Source organism: Lagopus leucura, unplaced genomic scaffold (assembly GCF_019238085.1).
Source record: "Lagopus leucura isolate 7727_CA_CO unplaced genomic scaffold, USGS_WTPT01 Super-Scaffold_100157, whole genome shotgun sequence".
NCBI lineage: Eukaryota > Metazoa > Chordata > Aves > Galliformes > Phasianidae > Lagopus > Lagopus leucura.
This window is the reverse complement of record NW_024962334.1, coordinates 43,230,628-43,245,062: the sequence shown is the minus strand read 5'-3', so window position 1 is coordinate 43,245,062 and position 14,435 is coordinate 43,230,628. Positions and strand designations below refer to the sequence as shown.

The 14,435-nt window shown below is 46.0% G+C and overlaps 1 protein-coding gene across 1 annotated transcript; it reads left to right on the top strand.

Moving 5' to 3' along the window:
* The first annotated feature begins 127 nt into the window (after positions 1-127).
* On the top strand, positions 128-1,757 carry HTR5A (5-hydroxytryptamine receptor 5A). The gene is made up of 2 exons (XM_042889192.1): positions 128-865; positions 1,425-1,757. Exons 1-2 carry the CDS (start codon positions 128-130, stop codon positions 1,755-1,757), a joined length of 1,071 nt encoding a protein of 356 aa, XP_042745126.1.
* Positions 1,758-14,435: the final 12,678 nt, after the last annotated feature.

The window sequence follows — 14,435 nt, the reverse complement described above, 5'->3', positions numbered from 1 at the left end:
ACGGCTGTTCCTCCCGGGGATGAAGACCCCGGCGAAGGGCAGCGCGGAGCGGCGAGGGGCGGCCGGGGGCTCTGCGCGCTCGCGGTAGCACCGAGCACCGAAGAGTCCCGGCGCCCAGAGCGGTGGCATGGACCGCCAGCTCAACATCAGCTGCCTCGGCGGTGCGACGCCGGATGCCAGTAACCGGAGCGGGTCATCCGGCGGGCTGGAGGGCGGCAGGGCACAGCTCTCCGTCTTCAGCGTGCTTGTCCTCACTCTCCTGGCCATGCTGGTGGTGGCCACTTTCCTGTGGAACGGCTTGGTCCTGGCCACCATCTTCCGCGTGCGCACGTTTCATCGGGTGCCCCACAACCTGGTGGCATCCATGGCCATCTCCGACGTGATGGTGGCAGCCCTCGTCATGCCCCTGAGCTTGGTGCACGAATTATCGGGGCGGCGGTGGCGGCTGGGTCGCTCGCTTTGTCAAGTGTGGATCTCCTTTGACGTTCTGTGCTGCACTGCCAGCATCTGGAACGTCACTGCCATCGCCCTCGACCGCTACTGGTCCATCACCCGGCACCTGGAGTACACGCTGCGCACCCGGCGCCGAATCTCCAACATCATGATCGTGCTTATCTGGGCGCTCTCTGCCTTCATCTCCCTGGCCCCACTGCTCTTTGGCTGGGGAGAGACTTACTCAGAGGACAGTGAGGAATGCCAGGTAAGCCAGGAGCCTTCCTACACCATCTTCTCCACCTTCGGGGCCTTCTACCTGCCCCTGTGCGTGGTGCTGTTTGTCTACTGGAAGATCTACAGGGCGGCCAAGTTTCGCATCGGATCTCGGAAGAGCAACTCCATCACCCCCGTCTCACCAGAAGCCCTGGAGGTAGGTCACCTGGCTTGTATTTTGCTCTAGGGAGCTCTTAGGAGCAACAGGGCTGAGCTGCACCCAGGGTGTGAAGGAATGGGATCCCAACACAGCTGGGAGGATCAGCTGGTGAGCAAATGGAATTTGAGAAGGGTCTGGATTTACCCATGCAAAACCTTCCTGGGTTGTGTCAGTTGATCCTGAGAATGATGACTGTGCACTGTAAAGGTTTCTTAAGGGGAAAGGAGAAGTATTTTAACTGTCCCACCTTCCTTATTAAGAACTCTTGATGTGTTTGGAGAAAGCAAGACTTGTGTGCATGGCTTGTGGTTGTGTGCCTCTTTTGCTGATCCAATCATAAGCAGGGAAATAATCTTCTTGTGATATGTGAGCAATTCTATGCACACATATGTCCCTATTGGCTCAGGTCACCCACGAGAGGATCACAGCCCCAGCCTCACTCCAACCTGAGCATGACGTAGATGGCTTGCATTTCCCCGTGCCTTGGCTGCATACCCACTGTGCAGGATCAGCCGTCCGAGACACATACAGTGTGACTTGTGTTTGTCTTTGGCAGATAAAGGAAGCTGCCCAGCAGCCACAGATGGTCTTCACTGTCCGGCACGCCACGGTTACATTCCAGACAGACGGAGACACGTGGAGAGAGCAGAAGGAGAGGAGAGCTGCCCTCATGGTGGGCATCCTCATTGGAGTCTTCGTGCTCTGCTGGATTCCCTTCTTCATCACGGAGCTCATCAGCCCACTCTGCTCCTGCGACATCCCACCCATTTGGAAGAGTATTTTTCTATGGCTAGGCTATTCCAATTCCTTTTTTAATCCCCTCATTTACACTGCTTTCAACAAAAACTACAACAATGCCTTCCGGAACCTATTCCTTAGACAGCACTGAGCAAGAGAAGCTTTCTCTGCCCCACGAGGCTATTGTCAGCTCTCAGTGGAACCTAACAAACTCCTGAGGAAGCTGAGAACTACAAACACTGCAGTGATGCTAAGGATGCATCCCCATAGTTATGTCCCAGCAATGGTCCCCATTCCTATGCAGTTGCTATTTTTCATGAAGCAGCATGCGAAGGTTTCTTTGGCTAGCAGCAAAGAGTTCTGTCTTCAGTGCCCCACTGCTTTCCTCCTCCCTTCACAGTGATGCTCTCGGGACATTGAGGTGGCAGTGATGGCTTCTGGGAAAGGTTCCCATTTGAAACTCTGGTGTGGCCCACTGCTGGTCTCCTGGAGCATTAATCAGCTTTGTCCCATGTGCAAAGCTGGGAGCCTTCAGTGTCAGGGCAGTTGGTGACTATGGATGAAACTTAATGTTCCTGGCTTGGTTGAACAGACTGTCATAGCTTTCACTGGTAGAGATTGTCAAGTGTTTGTGTTTGAGAGATAATGTCCTCGTTGAAGGGTTAAAAGCAGAATCCCAGCCCCAATGCCCTTTTTCACATCAACAGCAGATCGTGCTATTTGCTATTCTGTTCCTTGTAGCAGGTTCTTAAAAAAAATATTTATTGTGAAAGCTTAGTGCATGGTATACACTGGAATGAGAAATAATGCATGGGAAATCCACCTGTCTCATTGCCTAACTGATAAGCATCTGCTTCAGACTTTTACTTTCCAAAACCCCAGGCCTTCCTGGGCTGTGAATGTTAAACTGTGTCCGTGTTTGCCATTCTAAATCACAGATGTATTTTGAGCAGATGTGGGGCTGGTTTCCTGTCGTTGAAGGGGATACAAGGTGAGTATTTCAGATTTCCCATCTATGTGGAGCCGTGTATTTCTATTTATGAGTGTGATTCAGGTTCACTTGAGTCAAAGCAAAGACCCCATTTAATTTCCACGGGCACTGGACTGCAGACACAAGGCAGTTAATGATGGGCACAGTTTCATTCTGAAAGCAGAACCAACCCATAGATGTGCTCTGCTGTAAGGCCCAGACTTGAATAATTCTTTTACCCCTCTACAGTTATTCTGCCTTGTTGCTCTGTGGCCTCCATGCCTTCCCTTGTTGCCCACACTGTTGTTGGCATCTCACTACTAGAATTAGAATTGTGCACTTTGTACGGTGCTGCTGAAAGATTGACAGGCCTCTAGATAAAAAACAGCATTACTTTTAACTATCACTTCTTTAGGGGCAGCCACTGAAATCAGATTGGAACTGGAATGACATGATTTGGTGTCAGATCTTTCAAGAAGAAGAGATGAAAGGGAAAAATGTCTATTAATCATGGGAAAGTTCCCTCGTGATGGATAGGATTAGTTCTTATCCTTAGTGGATCATGAGACATCAGAAGTTAAAATTGTCACTGGTCCTTTAAACCAGTCAAAAATCCTGTTAGAATTGTTAAAAAAAAAAAATCCCTTTTTCTTTTCACATCTTGAGACAGGTACAAATGGAAGCAGAGCTCAAGGTGCTACCAAGCCTTGCAGCCCTTTCAGGGCCAAACATCCATCAGGAGTGACACAGATGCAGCTGATCTGCCTCCAAGCAAAAGGAGAGATAAGGTGGCCCTTGAGATCCTTTTCAACACTACTTTATAAAAGTCTGATCAAAATACTAGGGAAAACCTTACCCTCACTGAAGGCAGTGGACAACTCAATGAATTCAACTGAATTGGAGTTTTACCCAGTGATGTTAATTAATTAAAGAAGATGGGCAGGATGGGAACAATCTTCTAATTCCCTGAAATAGTCCTTGCTCTGCACTAAGCAGGGACCAACCTCCCCACAGCTAGTAAAAGACTATTTCAGTTCTTTATTACATGAGGTAAGGCAGTGATCTCTCTGGTGTATCAAAAATTGTGATAAACTCTTGAGCTGCTATTCTTGTGAAGGTATAAAAGTTACACTGCTTTCTCTGGACAGCTCATCACCAATGCAGAGTTAAGGGAACTGAAGTGCTTTTGTTGTGTGAAGGGCTGTTCATCCAGAAATGAGCTGGAAGAGTACTTCCTTATCCAGCCATATTCAGCTGAGGTAGTGGGAGCTACACAGTAATTTTCAGCAAAGCCTGTAAGCAGAAGATAGACTATTTGCTTTGAACAACACTCCTCCAAAATACAATCCATAGACTTCTAAAACTATCACAGAATCATAAAATTGTTGAGTTGGAAGTGATCCTTAAAGGCCATGTAATCAAACTGCCTGCAATGAACAGGGACACCTACAGCTCTATCAGATGCTCAGAGCCCTGTCCAGCCTGTCCTTGAATGTCTCCAAGCCGGGGAATCCTCCATATCTCTGGGCACCCTGTGCCAGTGCTTCACGACCCTTATTGTAAAAATCTTCCGTATATCCAATCTAAACCTCTTCTCTATTTGTTTAAAACCATTTCCCCTTGTTCTCTCACCACAGACCCTGCTAAAGGGTCTGTCCCCTTCTTTTTTACAGCCCCTTTAGATACAGACAGGCCGCTCTCAGGTCTCCCCAGAGCCTTCTCCAGGCTGCACAGCCCCAGCTCTCTCAGCCTGTCCTCATAGGAGAGGTGTTCCATCCGCATCTGCATCCACATCTATGTGACAGCCCACATCCCATACAATCCTTACTGATCTTCTGCAAATAGCAGCTTCCAGCTGGTCCTGAGTCTTGTTCCTCTGGTTCTGCACATAATTAGTGGCTTCATTGTGGGCCAATTCCTACAGCTTGAGGCTTAAGTCCATTGGCTTTTCTTCTAAATACCATTCCTGCAATGTAATGTGATAACACAAGAAAAATATCAGTATTTCAGAGACTGTGCTGAAGATTCACATCAAAACATGTGGCTGTGATCAGGGCATGTGAAGGAGCATAAAGAAACCTTGACTTCTGATCCCAGCTCTGAGGCTTTTCACAAAAAGCTGTTCAGATACATGTGCTGAGCAGGCTCCTGAGGACCCAGACCATGTTTAAAGACATACATAACCCCAGCTTCAAAGGATGTGTCTTGTACCTTCTTGTTCCCATTTATTAAACAGAGTCAGTGGTGTGAAGAGATCTACCTCGCTGAGGGTTTGTGGGGATTAATTAGTAAATGTTTATCATGTACTGGGATGTGGAACACTCTGCTTTGAATGCCAAGCTGCATTAAAAATTGGGCTCCTATTTAATTTCTCAGAAGAACTTTATTACCCATTATTATTGACTTTCCTATGCAATTTTAATGGCTGTATAGTACTTCCAGAAAAGATTTAACTAACCTTCTGCACCTCCGATTAATTCATTTCCCTCTTGGTGCCCTGACAGCTCGACAAACATCTGCATGGAGCTGCTGGATGCAGCAGCCATGCAGTGCTGCGTGCTGCCTGCTCAATGTGCCTCTGGTCAAGGTCCAGGGAGCAGCAGCTCTCCAGGCAGCATGCTGCCCCATTTCTGGGTATTTTAGGGAAAGGACATAGAAGAATTCCAATGAATTAAATAGCAGCTGGCTGAGCACCTTCCTGCTACAATCCTCAATGAAGGCAGGTGACACTAGGATGTGCACCAATCCCACACAGCCAGGTGACTTCACTTTCCATTAACTCACCTGGATTTTTCCTAAAGATTTTTCCTGAGAGCTGCAGCCTTTAAACTGGTGCTGACAGCTCAAACTGGTGAGTTCATGGAAAGCAAAGTTGTGGACAATTAAGGAAATGTCAGCTGACAAAGGTAATTAATGGCTATTGGTTCCAGCAGTCACTGCAGTGTGGTGCAACTGACAAAGTGTGAAAGTGATTGTTGTAAAGTAGTGATTTGGGCTACTTTGTGCATGAGGGGCACGTCACCATATTCCCCTTGTATCCATTACTGTACCCACAGAACAGGTAGCAGACTCACAGGGATCATAACGTGGCTGCCACAGATGCTCCATGTGGAGCACTGGGTTAAAACACCTCTGGCAAGATCTATGTCCCCACTGCAGTACGTTGAACATCACCAACCTGCCAGAATAGGCCTTGACTTTAAAGGAGGTGGCCAAAGAGCTATTTAAATAGCTGTTATTTTCACTAACACCTGAGTGCAGAGGTTTGGATGAGAGCTGAAGTTGTGCCGGTGCTTTAAAAGGGCAGATGGAGAGAGCCAAGTATTCATAAGGCTAATGCTGTTACTGATTTACAGCTGGAAATTGATCCTCGGCAAAAATGTGGAATAGCTGATGAAGGACTCAATGAATAAAAAATTACAGGAAATAAATATAATTAAAATAAATCATGTTGATGTCTTTCTTAGACTGCAACACGTGGTTCATTGCAAATGGTGATATTAAGTATTCATCCCTTGGTAATGAACCTGGCTTGGTGACACTCAATAGTTCCATGAAAAAGTGAAGAAGAAATCAATGTGTGGTTCAAACTGCCCAATATTTGCTAATTGCTCATAGATTGGAAAAGGTGTAAATATGACCTCACTTGTACTGGAAAATGAGGCTGCAAGTAGGTCAGGGGCAGTACAGAAGGAGCTGAACAGGTTGATCTATTCAGAACATATAGGTGTATTTACTGCCTGTGCATGGTCTGCATCCAGGAATGGATTTTAAGCTGGTTGCTGCAGGGGAGGCTGCAATTTCAGTTCATTGGATCTCACTGCTTCTCCTGCATGCAGCCAGAATCAGCTGTGCAGCCTCAGTGCAACTTCCCATGCTGGGCATGTCCAAGGCTTCCCCTAACCATCCCAAAAGCGAGACAGATGGGCCCTTTCTCCATATCCCCCAGTCACCACTGTAGTCCCTCAGCCGGACCAGCACCTCCATCAGTGGGAGAAGCAGCTCTGCAATGCCCACATGAGGCTGGGAGCAGCTCCGAGAGGTTTGCTCTGGAAATGAAGGGAAACATTCCTGCACCCCTAACTGCAGGATAACAATTCTCCAGCCCTTTTGTTGGAGATGGAATGCTTACTGTATCACTTGGGCATACGTCCTGCCCAGTCCATGAGCTGGCTGTGGAAGGTGGAAATCTCTGTCATCAAAGTAACCTGTTGGTCAGAGGGATGGGAGGGGGAGGAAGAAGAGAAACTCTGGACATCAGTGAGCCTTTCACACATGGGCTGTCTGGAACAAACAGAGCTATTTCCACCCCAGAAGAGCTTGCAGCACATAGACTTTCATGAAAATTAATATAATCACCCCATGATGCCCTCACGGAGCCTTCTATCCTGCCCTACAGATTCCCCATGCTCTATGCCAACCAGTCTTAAAGGGGAAAAGCAGAGCCCTGCACCAAGCTGATGGTCACGTCATGCCACGCTTTAGATGCAGACTTGCTTTCAAAAGTGGGAAGAACAATTGTGATGCAATGCCAGTCTCAGATCTTCCAGTGAGCACAGAGCATATGGAGCCCCTCACGCGGTGTCAGGAGGTGCAGGGCTGTAATTTTTCTCTCTCCTCAGCTGCTCACCCGCTGCCAATGACTGCAGGTGCATTAAGGCAGGGTGCTCATGCTTGGGGTGAATATTAAACAGGCAGGAGGGGAGCAGCAGATGTGAAGTGCGAGGCAGCACTGGCACAGGGGATTGCTTAATATCTAGAATGGGAGTGGAGAAGGAAACTGCAAGTTTGCAGTGTAAAATGATTCAGATTTTTGTAGAGTTTTTAAGAGGAGGCAGAGGCAATGCATAGCCACGCTGCTCTGCTTCCCACTGTTTAGCAGCACAAACGTTGGCATTAAGGGGAATTCATAGCATATTACCCTGGCTGATGCCTTTGGGCTATTTCATACAGTGTTAATAGTGGCCAACCAAAATGAAAGTCAAGGCTATTTCTTATTGAAGTGAACGTTTAGGCCTCCAGACAAGGTTACTAACAGCACAAAGCCTTGAAATTCCTTTGGAGACCCCAGCATAGTTGGTATTTGAATGCAGAACACAGCAAATAACTCTTGAACAAAACCTATTTGACAGCAGATCCACTGTTGCTCCTCAGACCAGCTCCCACCCTCTGTGCTGTCGCTGTATTTCCACCTGTCTCCAAGGCAGCAGTTACCCACCTGCAGGGAGCCTGTTTCTTTCAGGAACAAAATGAAATATCTCATCCGCACCTAAGCTAGCACTGCTGTGGCATTTGTTCCTTTTGGGATACCCTCACAGGGAGGCTCGCACCCCCTGTGGTATAGGGATGACATGGCAAGGTTTTGGGAGTGGGGAGCTGCCCCAGATCAGAGACAGCTCCAGATGCCCCGAAAGGGACCCAGTGCTGGGCAGAACTGAGCCATGGAGGGGCAGACTGTCCTCCTACACCCATGGGCACCATACAGAGCAGATCTCTATGTGCAGCCATGGAGGACCCCATGGTGCAGCAGTAGAGGAGGTACGGCCCATGGAGATCCCCCATGGGAGCAGGACTCTGGCTGGAGCTGCAGCCCATGGAGAGGGGCTGCTGTGGGGCAGGAGGGCTGGGGAAACTGCCACCCATGGTGACCTATGGAGCAGTTCCTGAAAGATGGGCCCCATAGTACAGCCCCATGTTGGAGCAGTTCCTCTGTGCCCAGCTCAGCTCAGTGAGGTCAGGAGCTGAGTGCTCTCAGATCTGCTGGAGGTGGCAGCGCAGGGCAAGCAGAGACTGATTAGTTTTAATTTCCTCCCAAAGAGCAATATCTCCTTTATTGTTCCCAGACGCGGTCCTTGGAGACGGCAAGATATTTAGGCTTCTTTTATCTGAAAGGTAATGAAGCACCCCAATAACCTGATGACCCACGCCTCGGCACTGAGGCTGAAAGCGAAGTGCACTCTGCCCTTCAACAAGTATGCTGCAGCTGTGTGGGATGCTGAGAAATGAGCAATGTGTTCAAGGTGTTTAGCACTTGGATGCTTGGCTTTGTGCAAATACTTTCCTTTCTTCCTCTCTACTACTCTTAAAGCAGCTCTCTGAACAACATCAGACCCACTGACCTAAGCAGACAGCACTGTCTGAATACACCCAGGAAAGTGTCCTTTCTGGGCACAGTGATCAGCCCACGTGCACCAGAAAACATCACCCCAAGTGCATAATTTTCCTACAAAACATACATTGCACAAACGGATACACACAGTGTTTCATTTTGTTTTTCTTTCTCCTGTCTAGGAAGACTCTCTGTGCAGACGTATGAAGAACAAAAATCTCTCTCAGTATAAAAAGCCTCTCTCTGATCAAGGATAAAAGGAAAGGCAAGCCAAAGGGAAGCTGATTTTCACTCGGAACATTCTGTTAGCTTGTTGCGCTTATCTGTTGCATAAATTGATGTGATTTATAGAGGTAAAACATTTCATGAACTTTTTCCAGAGGTGATTAGCAAAAAGTTTTGGCAATTGCTGTGATCACTCAGAACAAAATGCTCTTCATTATGCACAAAGGGCTGTAGGTAGGCTGCTATAGACAGCTTAGAAACAAGACCAGAAGGTGAAGACTATGGCCATCACCGAGCAGTATTTTCTGGAGCATCTTGTTGCCTAACTCTCCATTCAAAAGGAGTGAGGTATTGTTAAAAAATAGAAGTTTTTGCCCTGAATATGAAAGAAGTCTACAGACACCAGCTCACATTTAAGCATTAAATATGAAGACTTTTATAAGGAGGAGAGATTAATTTCACCCGGAGTACAAATTAATTTAAAACCCAGAGAAGTACAGAAAATTAATTTACATTTTTTTTCTCTTTGATGACTGGACAAATCTAGGAGTCTGGTAGAGTTTCTTCCCCATTCTCTCTTTCGGTTCTTTTCTCACACATTAAAAAAGGAGATGTGTAGAAGGTCAGTTTTGGCCCCCGGGCCAAAGGAACAATTGGTGTGTGGGCTGTGAAAAACAATTTATGCCACTGTACCATGGTTGCTGACCATGTGTGAACCTGGCTTTTCTTTCTCTGGGGCCTCTCAGATTTCCAAAGGAACTTGTCCTCCTCAAATGGGCCACGTCTCCAAATCATGCAGCTGGCAACATCTGTCACCACAGTTGTGTTGTGGAACTAATAGGACAGCAGCCACTACAGCAGCTTGTGGTACCTAGGGTTATCCTTTAACATTGTTTAACCCTTCTGGCTTCTGTGTGTGGTTTTATTTTAGGAAAATATTTTAACTGCTGTGCTTTGTGTCCTAGGTTCTTTAAGTCACAGCTTGGACAGGTCTTACTGGAATGTTCAGTGATGTTGCCAAAATTCAGATGCTCACTTCTGCAGCTATGTTGCTGAGCTGAAATTAGGAGCTCATGACCTTCCAATTGTTTTGCTAATTTACTTCTTATTATAACACCAATCATTTTGCATTTTTGATAAGGTATAAACCCTAATAGACCATGATTTCTGGCATTACGCCCAACCTCTTTAAAATGTGGATGCAGCATTTGTCACTGTTCAGTCCACTGAGGCCTGAGCTGTTTTTTAAGGAGTGAATATATATGTGCCTATATACAGTGATAAGTATGTATCACATACTCTGTAATCTGGCCAGGAGAACCACTAAGGCAGGAGCGAAGATGGCAGCCATACTCTATCCTCTCTGTGCCACCTTAGCTTTCACAATTCAGAGGAATTCTGGATGAGACCACCATCGATCCTCTTTCAATGGGACAATCCACTAAAGGTCCCTGTTTGCTATCTGCAAACTCACTGTTTTTGTGTAGTAGTCCACATGCTCTCAAATGTAATTGAATTGTAGAAAACTGAGTGGTTTGGGTAGGAACGGACCTTGAAGCTCATCCTGTTCCACCCCCTGCAATGGGAGGGACACTTTTCATCAGACCAAGTTGCTCACAGCTCCATCCAGGCTGGCTTTGAGCATGTCCAGGGATGGGGCACCCATAGGCAGTCTGTGCCAGTGCCTCATCTCCCCTTGATGGGCAACTGGCTAAAAAACAAAGCATCTTCCGTGTTTCAAACTCTATTCTGAGCAACGAAGCCAATCCTTGCTAAAACAAGTCATTTGCAAAGCTGAATTCTTCATTTCCTGCTCTGTAACCTGCGGAATCTACTCTGATTTTCAGTGGCTCATCACTACAGAGCTAGAATTGGTTGGTTTTAGTCTAATCCTGTTGAAAATACCTGAATGAAAGTTTTGTTTGTGGTTGTGTTTATTTGTGTTGTTTTGTTTTTTTTTAAGTCTTCAGCGTTAGACTAACAGGACTGAAAATCTTGCAGGGACAAGCAAGTCATTTTGACTGTAATATGACAGATAACTTTATTTATTCACATTCATACTCTCTACTGCAATTAAATCTATTGTTCCAGTGTCTGACTGTGTGTGGGAACTACGGATATATCTTGTACTCTGACTTCCAGTATTCTTGGAATTAATGAAAACTATTTTTTTTAACAGAGTGAAAATGTTTATTGTCTCCTTTTTGTTATTGCCTTCAGGGATCATCTGGAGAATTCTTGTAGCTACACGTCTCACAAGTATTTAAAGGAGAAAAGATACAAAAGCCTCTTTTTTCCCTTCTTTTCATTCTTTCAGAAAGAAAAAAAAAAAAGCACAAGTTACGTGGAATCTGTTTGGTAGTGTGTGGGTGCATTATGTGGATGTCAAACTCACCACAGGGAAGCTAATGAAGAGAGAAGAGTTCTGCTTACAACTTAAACATCTCCTCCAGTTGGCCATTTGATTGGCACTTCTGGGAAAAGCCAAGCTTCGTGGCCTCTTTGCCAGCAGTTTTTTGGGTCTCGTGGCACCTCAGTGCTGCTGCCTGAAGGGAGTGATAACTCCGATAGCCAGGAATAACACCAAGAACATCTCAGGCATGAGAAGGCACTCTGTCAGGTGAGCTTTATGCAATATAAAGGCTACTGGCCATTCTTTGTAAGTGAGAACTTAGATGTCCAAAGGCAAAAATATTGATGCTTTTTCAAGTGATGGCTCCTGTGGTTTCAACAGGCAACTGCAGCTGTTACACACGTTTTTGAGTTTGGAGGCAATGGAGCTGGTTGAAGTTCCAAGAACCCGCAGTCTTCTGTCAAAAGTGTTCATCCTGAAAATACTGAAGGGCTTACTCCTTTCTGCCCTCCATAGGCAGTGCAAATAAGGCTCACGTGTAACATCGATTTCCTGTCAATTCTTCTACTGACATCAAGGTTCACATGAACCCTTCTTTTCTGCTCCATCCCTCATCCTCATCCCTCCAAAGACCTGTCTGAGCTCTGCTGCACTGAGCCCTGAAGAAGACAGAGGACAGCGTGGATGTTGCCTTTAATCTCTGTACATTCACCATCTCATTTACTCTTTCACTACTTGTCGTACGATCTTTCCTGCAAAAGGGCTGTGATGCCAGCTGGGGCATCTTGGTGCTCCTATGATGCAGGTACAAAAGGATTTACAGGAGGTACATGCTGAGAAGAGAGTAGAAGGGTGGAAACCTCTTGTGCTCAGACATTTCTGTATCTTTTTTTTCTCCTACTCCACAGGCTGTTCTGGGGTCATCACTCTGCATGTTGTTCTGTGCATTCTTTTCAAACCTACTTAACTGAAATGCCTTCAAAAGTGAAAAAAGAAGAGCGAGCTGGAATAGAAAAGGGATCTGTGAAGGTTGCCAAGGATTTGCCCTGGAGGCATGATTCCATGAAAACACGTGGGAGTTGGTCTGTATCCATCCAAGCAGCCTCAGGGACAGTGGGCAAATGCCAGTTTATGGGATGAAAATCTCCATGGGCGGATGGCCTGGCGGGGTCACTCACCCACCCACCCACCCACCCACAGACAGGTGGCCTGCCATATGATCACAGCAAATGGTAGAAAACCGGTGAGATCCTTGATGCGGTGCTGCGCTGGTCTTCTTTGGAATCAGCTCCTGGCTGCAAACCCCAGAAGGCTCTGACACAAGAAGATGAGAAATTGCAGTCAGAGCTGTCGGAACGGTTCACTGGTTTCTGAGGCTAAATGAGTAGAAACAAAAACGTAAGCAGTGGTAGCGGGAACACTAGGAAATTGCTATGAGCCCACTTATAAGATTTTCAAATAACAACAAAGCAAATATAGAACTTGGATGGATTTGAACAGTTATGCTTTCATTTTCAAAGCATCCTAAAGAGGAAACAGATAAATTTCTTGAATTTCTCCAAAATCTCTAAACTTCTATAGGTGCTCTCTTGTGGACAGTCTGATGATAGGGATCCTCCTCAACAGGGACCAAAATAAAGTAGTATCACCTAAGAAAAAGCCCAGGTTTGTTAGGATGGTTAATTGTGGAAAGAGATAACCAAGCACTTTACCCTTACATGAGGCAAATATTTGTTTTTTCTAAGATTCAGATCATGACAGGTATAAGGGCTGAGGATACTGATGAATCCTACAGAAATTACAATAAGAGGGGAACTTGTTAATTGATCTCAGAAGTCTCTTAGAGACTGAAGATTGTTTCTTCAGCTTCAGCTCGTATTTGGATTTGAGTTCTCTTAAATACCAGTGGTTTTGATGCTCACTCTTCCTCATGCTTAAAGATGACAGTCCTGAATCAATGAGATGCTCACATTAACATTAATGCAGCCTTGGACTCCTAGCCTGCTAATCAAAATAAACCTGCAATAAACCACTTGCTTGATCCTGCTGGCTGATGATAAGCTGTGAGAATACTACAGTGAGGCATTACAGGATTCAAAAGGGCTTGCAGGCTTCTCAATGGCAAAAGGAGAAGCCTGCATTGCACTGATGTTTGGATTTGGACAGTGCTTGGCCTTTTGAATAGAGGTGTTGAAGACCTGCAGACCCCAGGGTCTTACTTACCCCAGAGATGTAATGCCAGGGCCAGAGCAGACCCTCAGTGATGCACAAACTGTTCATCGTCTTAGTGAGAATGTTACAGAGGTGATCAATCCTAATCTAAAACCCGAATGTCAGAGTTTAGATTGCTGCTACCATTTGGCTCTAATTAAGAAAATGATCTAAAAATAATAATTAAAAAAACCCTAAGAAGTCTGAGAGTGCTTCTTGCTGAGTAGGAGCCAAGGAGATTTGTTTACAGCTCTCTTTCCACTTAGACCAATTAATCACTATGCCTTGGCTGCTCTCCCCATAAATCACTTGAAAGGATGCCTGTCAGGCTGCATTAAGCTGTACCTCTGTGGTAGTCAGCCACTGTCTAGATTACAGATGGAAACTGGCATGTTAGCTCAATAGTTGACTTAGAAAAATAGAAAACATCCACTAATGTAACAGGGACCACTTTTTTCCCCTGTAATTACCTCCTGATACTGGAATGGAACCTATGAATGTACCTGAGATGCTCCTGGAGCTCCATAGTGCTGGGCTATGCTCAGCTCTATGGATATCCTCTCCTGCTGCAATGGCCATGTCCCAGCCATGCCAGTCAGGCATCCACAGGTTTGGTCCCGTAAAAGGTCTGGTTACCTCAAGTGACCCTTATGACCTTCGCAGAAGAGGGGTTGTGAATAAATAAGGGCCTTTAGAAGGCAGCTAAAGATAAAATAATAAAGAGGATGTTTGGAAGAAAGGAATAATTTCCAGACATCATACTTTGAGGTCTGCAACCATAGTTATCCTCCACTGCTGGCCCACACCTTGATGATGGACCTGCCCAGTTGCTTGGGATGTGCCTGGGAATATGGCTGGTGGCTTCATCTGCCATGCAGGGAGAGTCTAGAAGGCTGGCAGAAGTTGTCGCTCTGTCAGAAGAGAGATGAAGATGGTATGCATCACTTATTTACTGCTTATT

What these genes read in the sequence shown, in the direction of transcription:
- HTR5A (XM_042889192.1), top strand. Translation starts at nt 128, where the DNA reads ATGGACCGCCAGCTCAACATCAGCTGCCTCGGCGGTGCGACGCCGGAT. An exon ending in TCTCACCAGAAGCCCTGGAG is followed by an intron (nt 866 to 1,424) that starts GTAGGTCACCTG and finishes TGTCTTTGGCAG; the next exon opens with ATAAAGGAAGCTGCCCAGCA.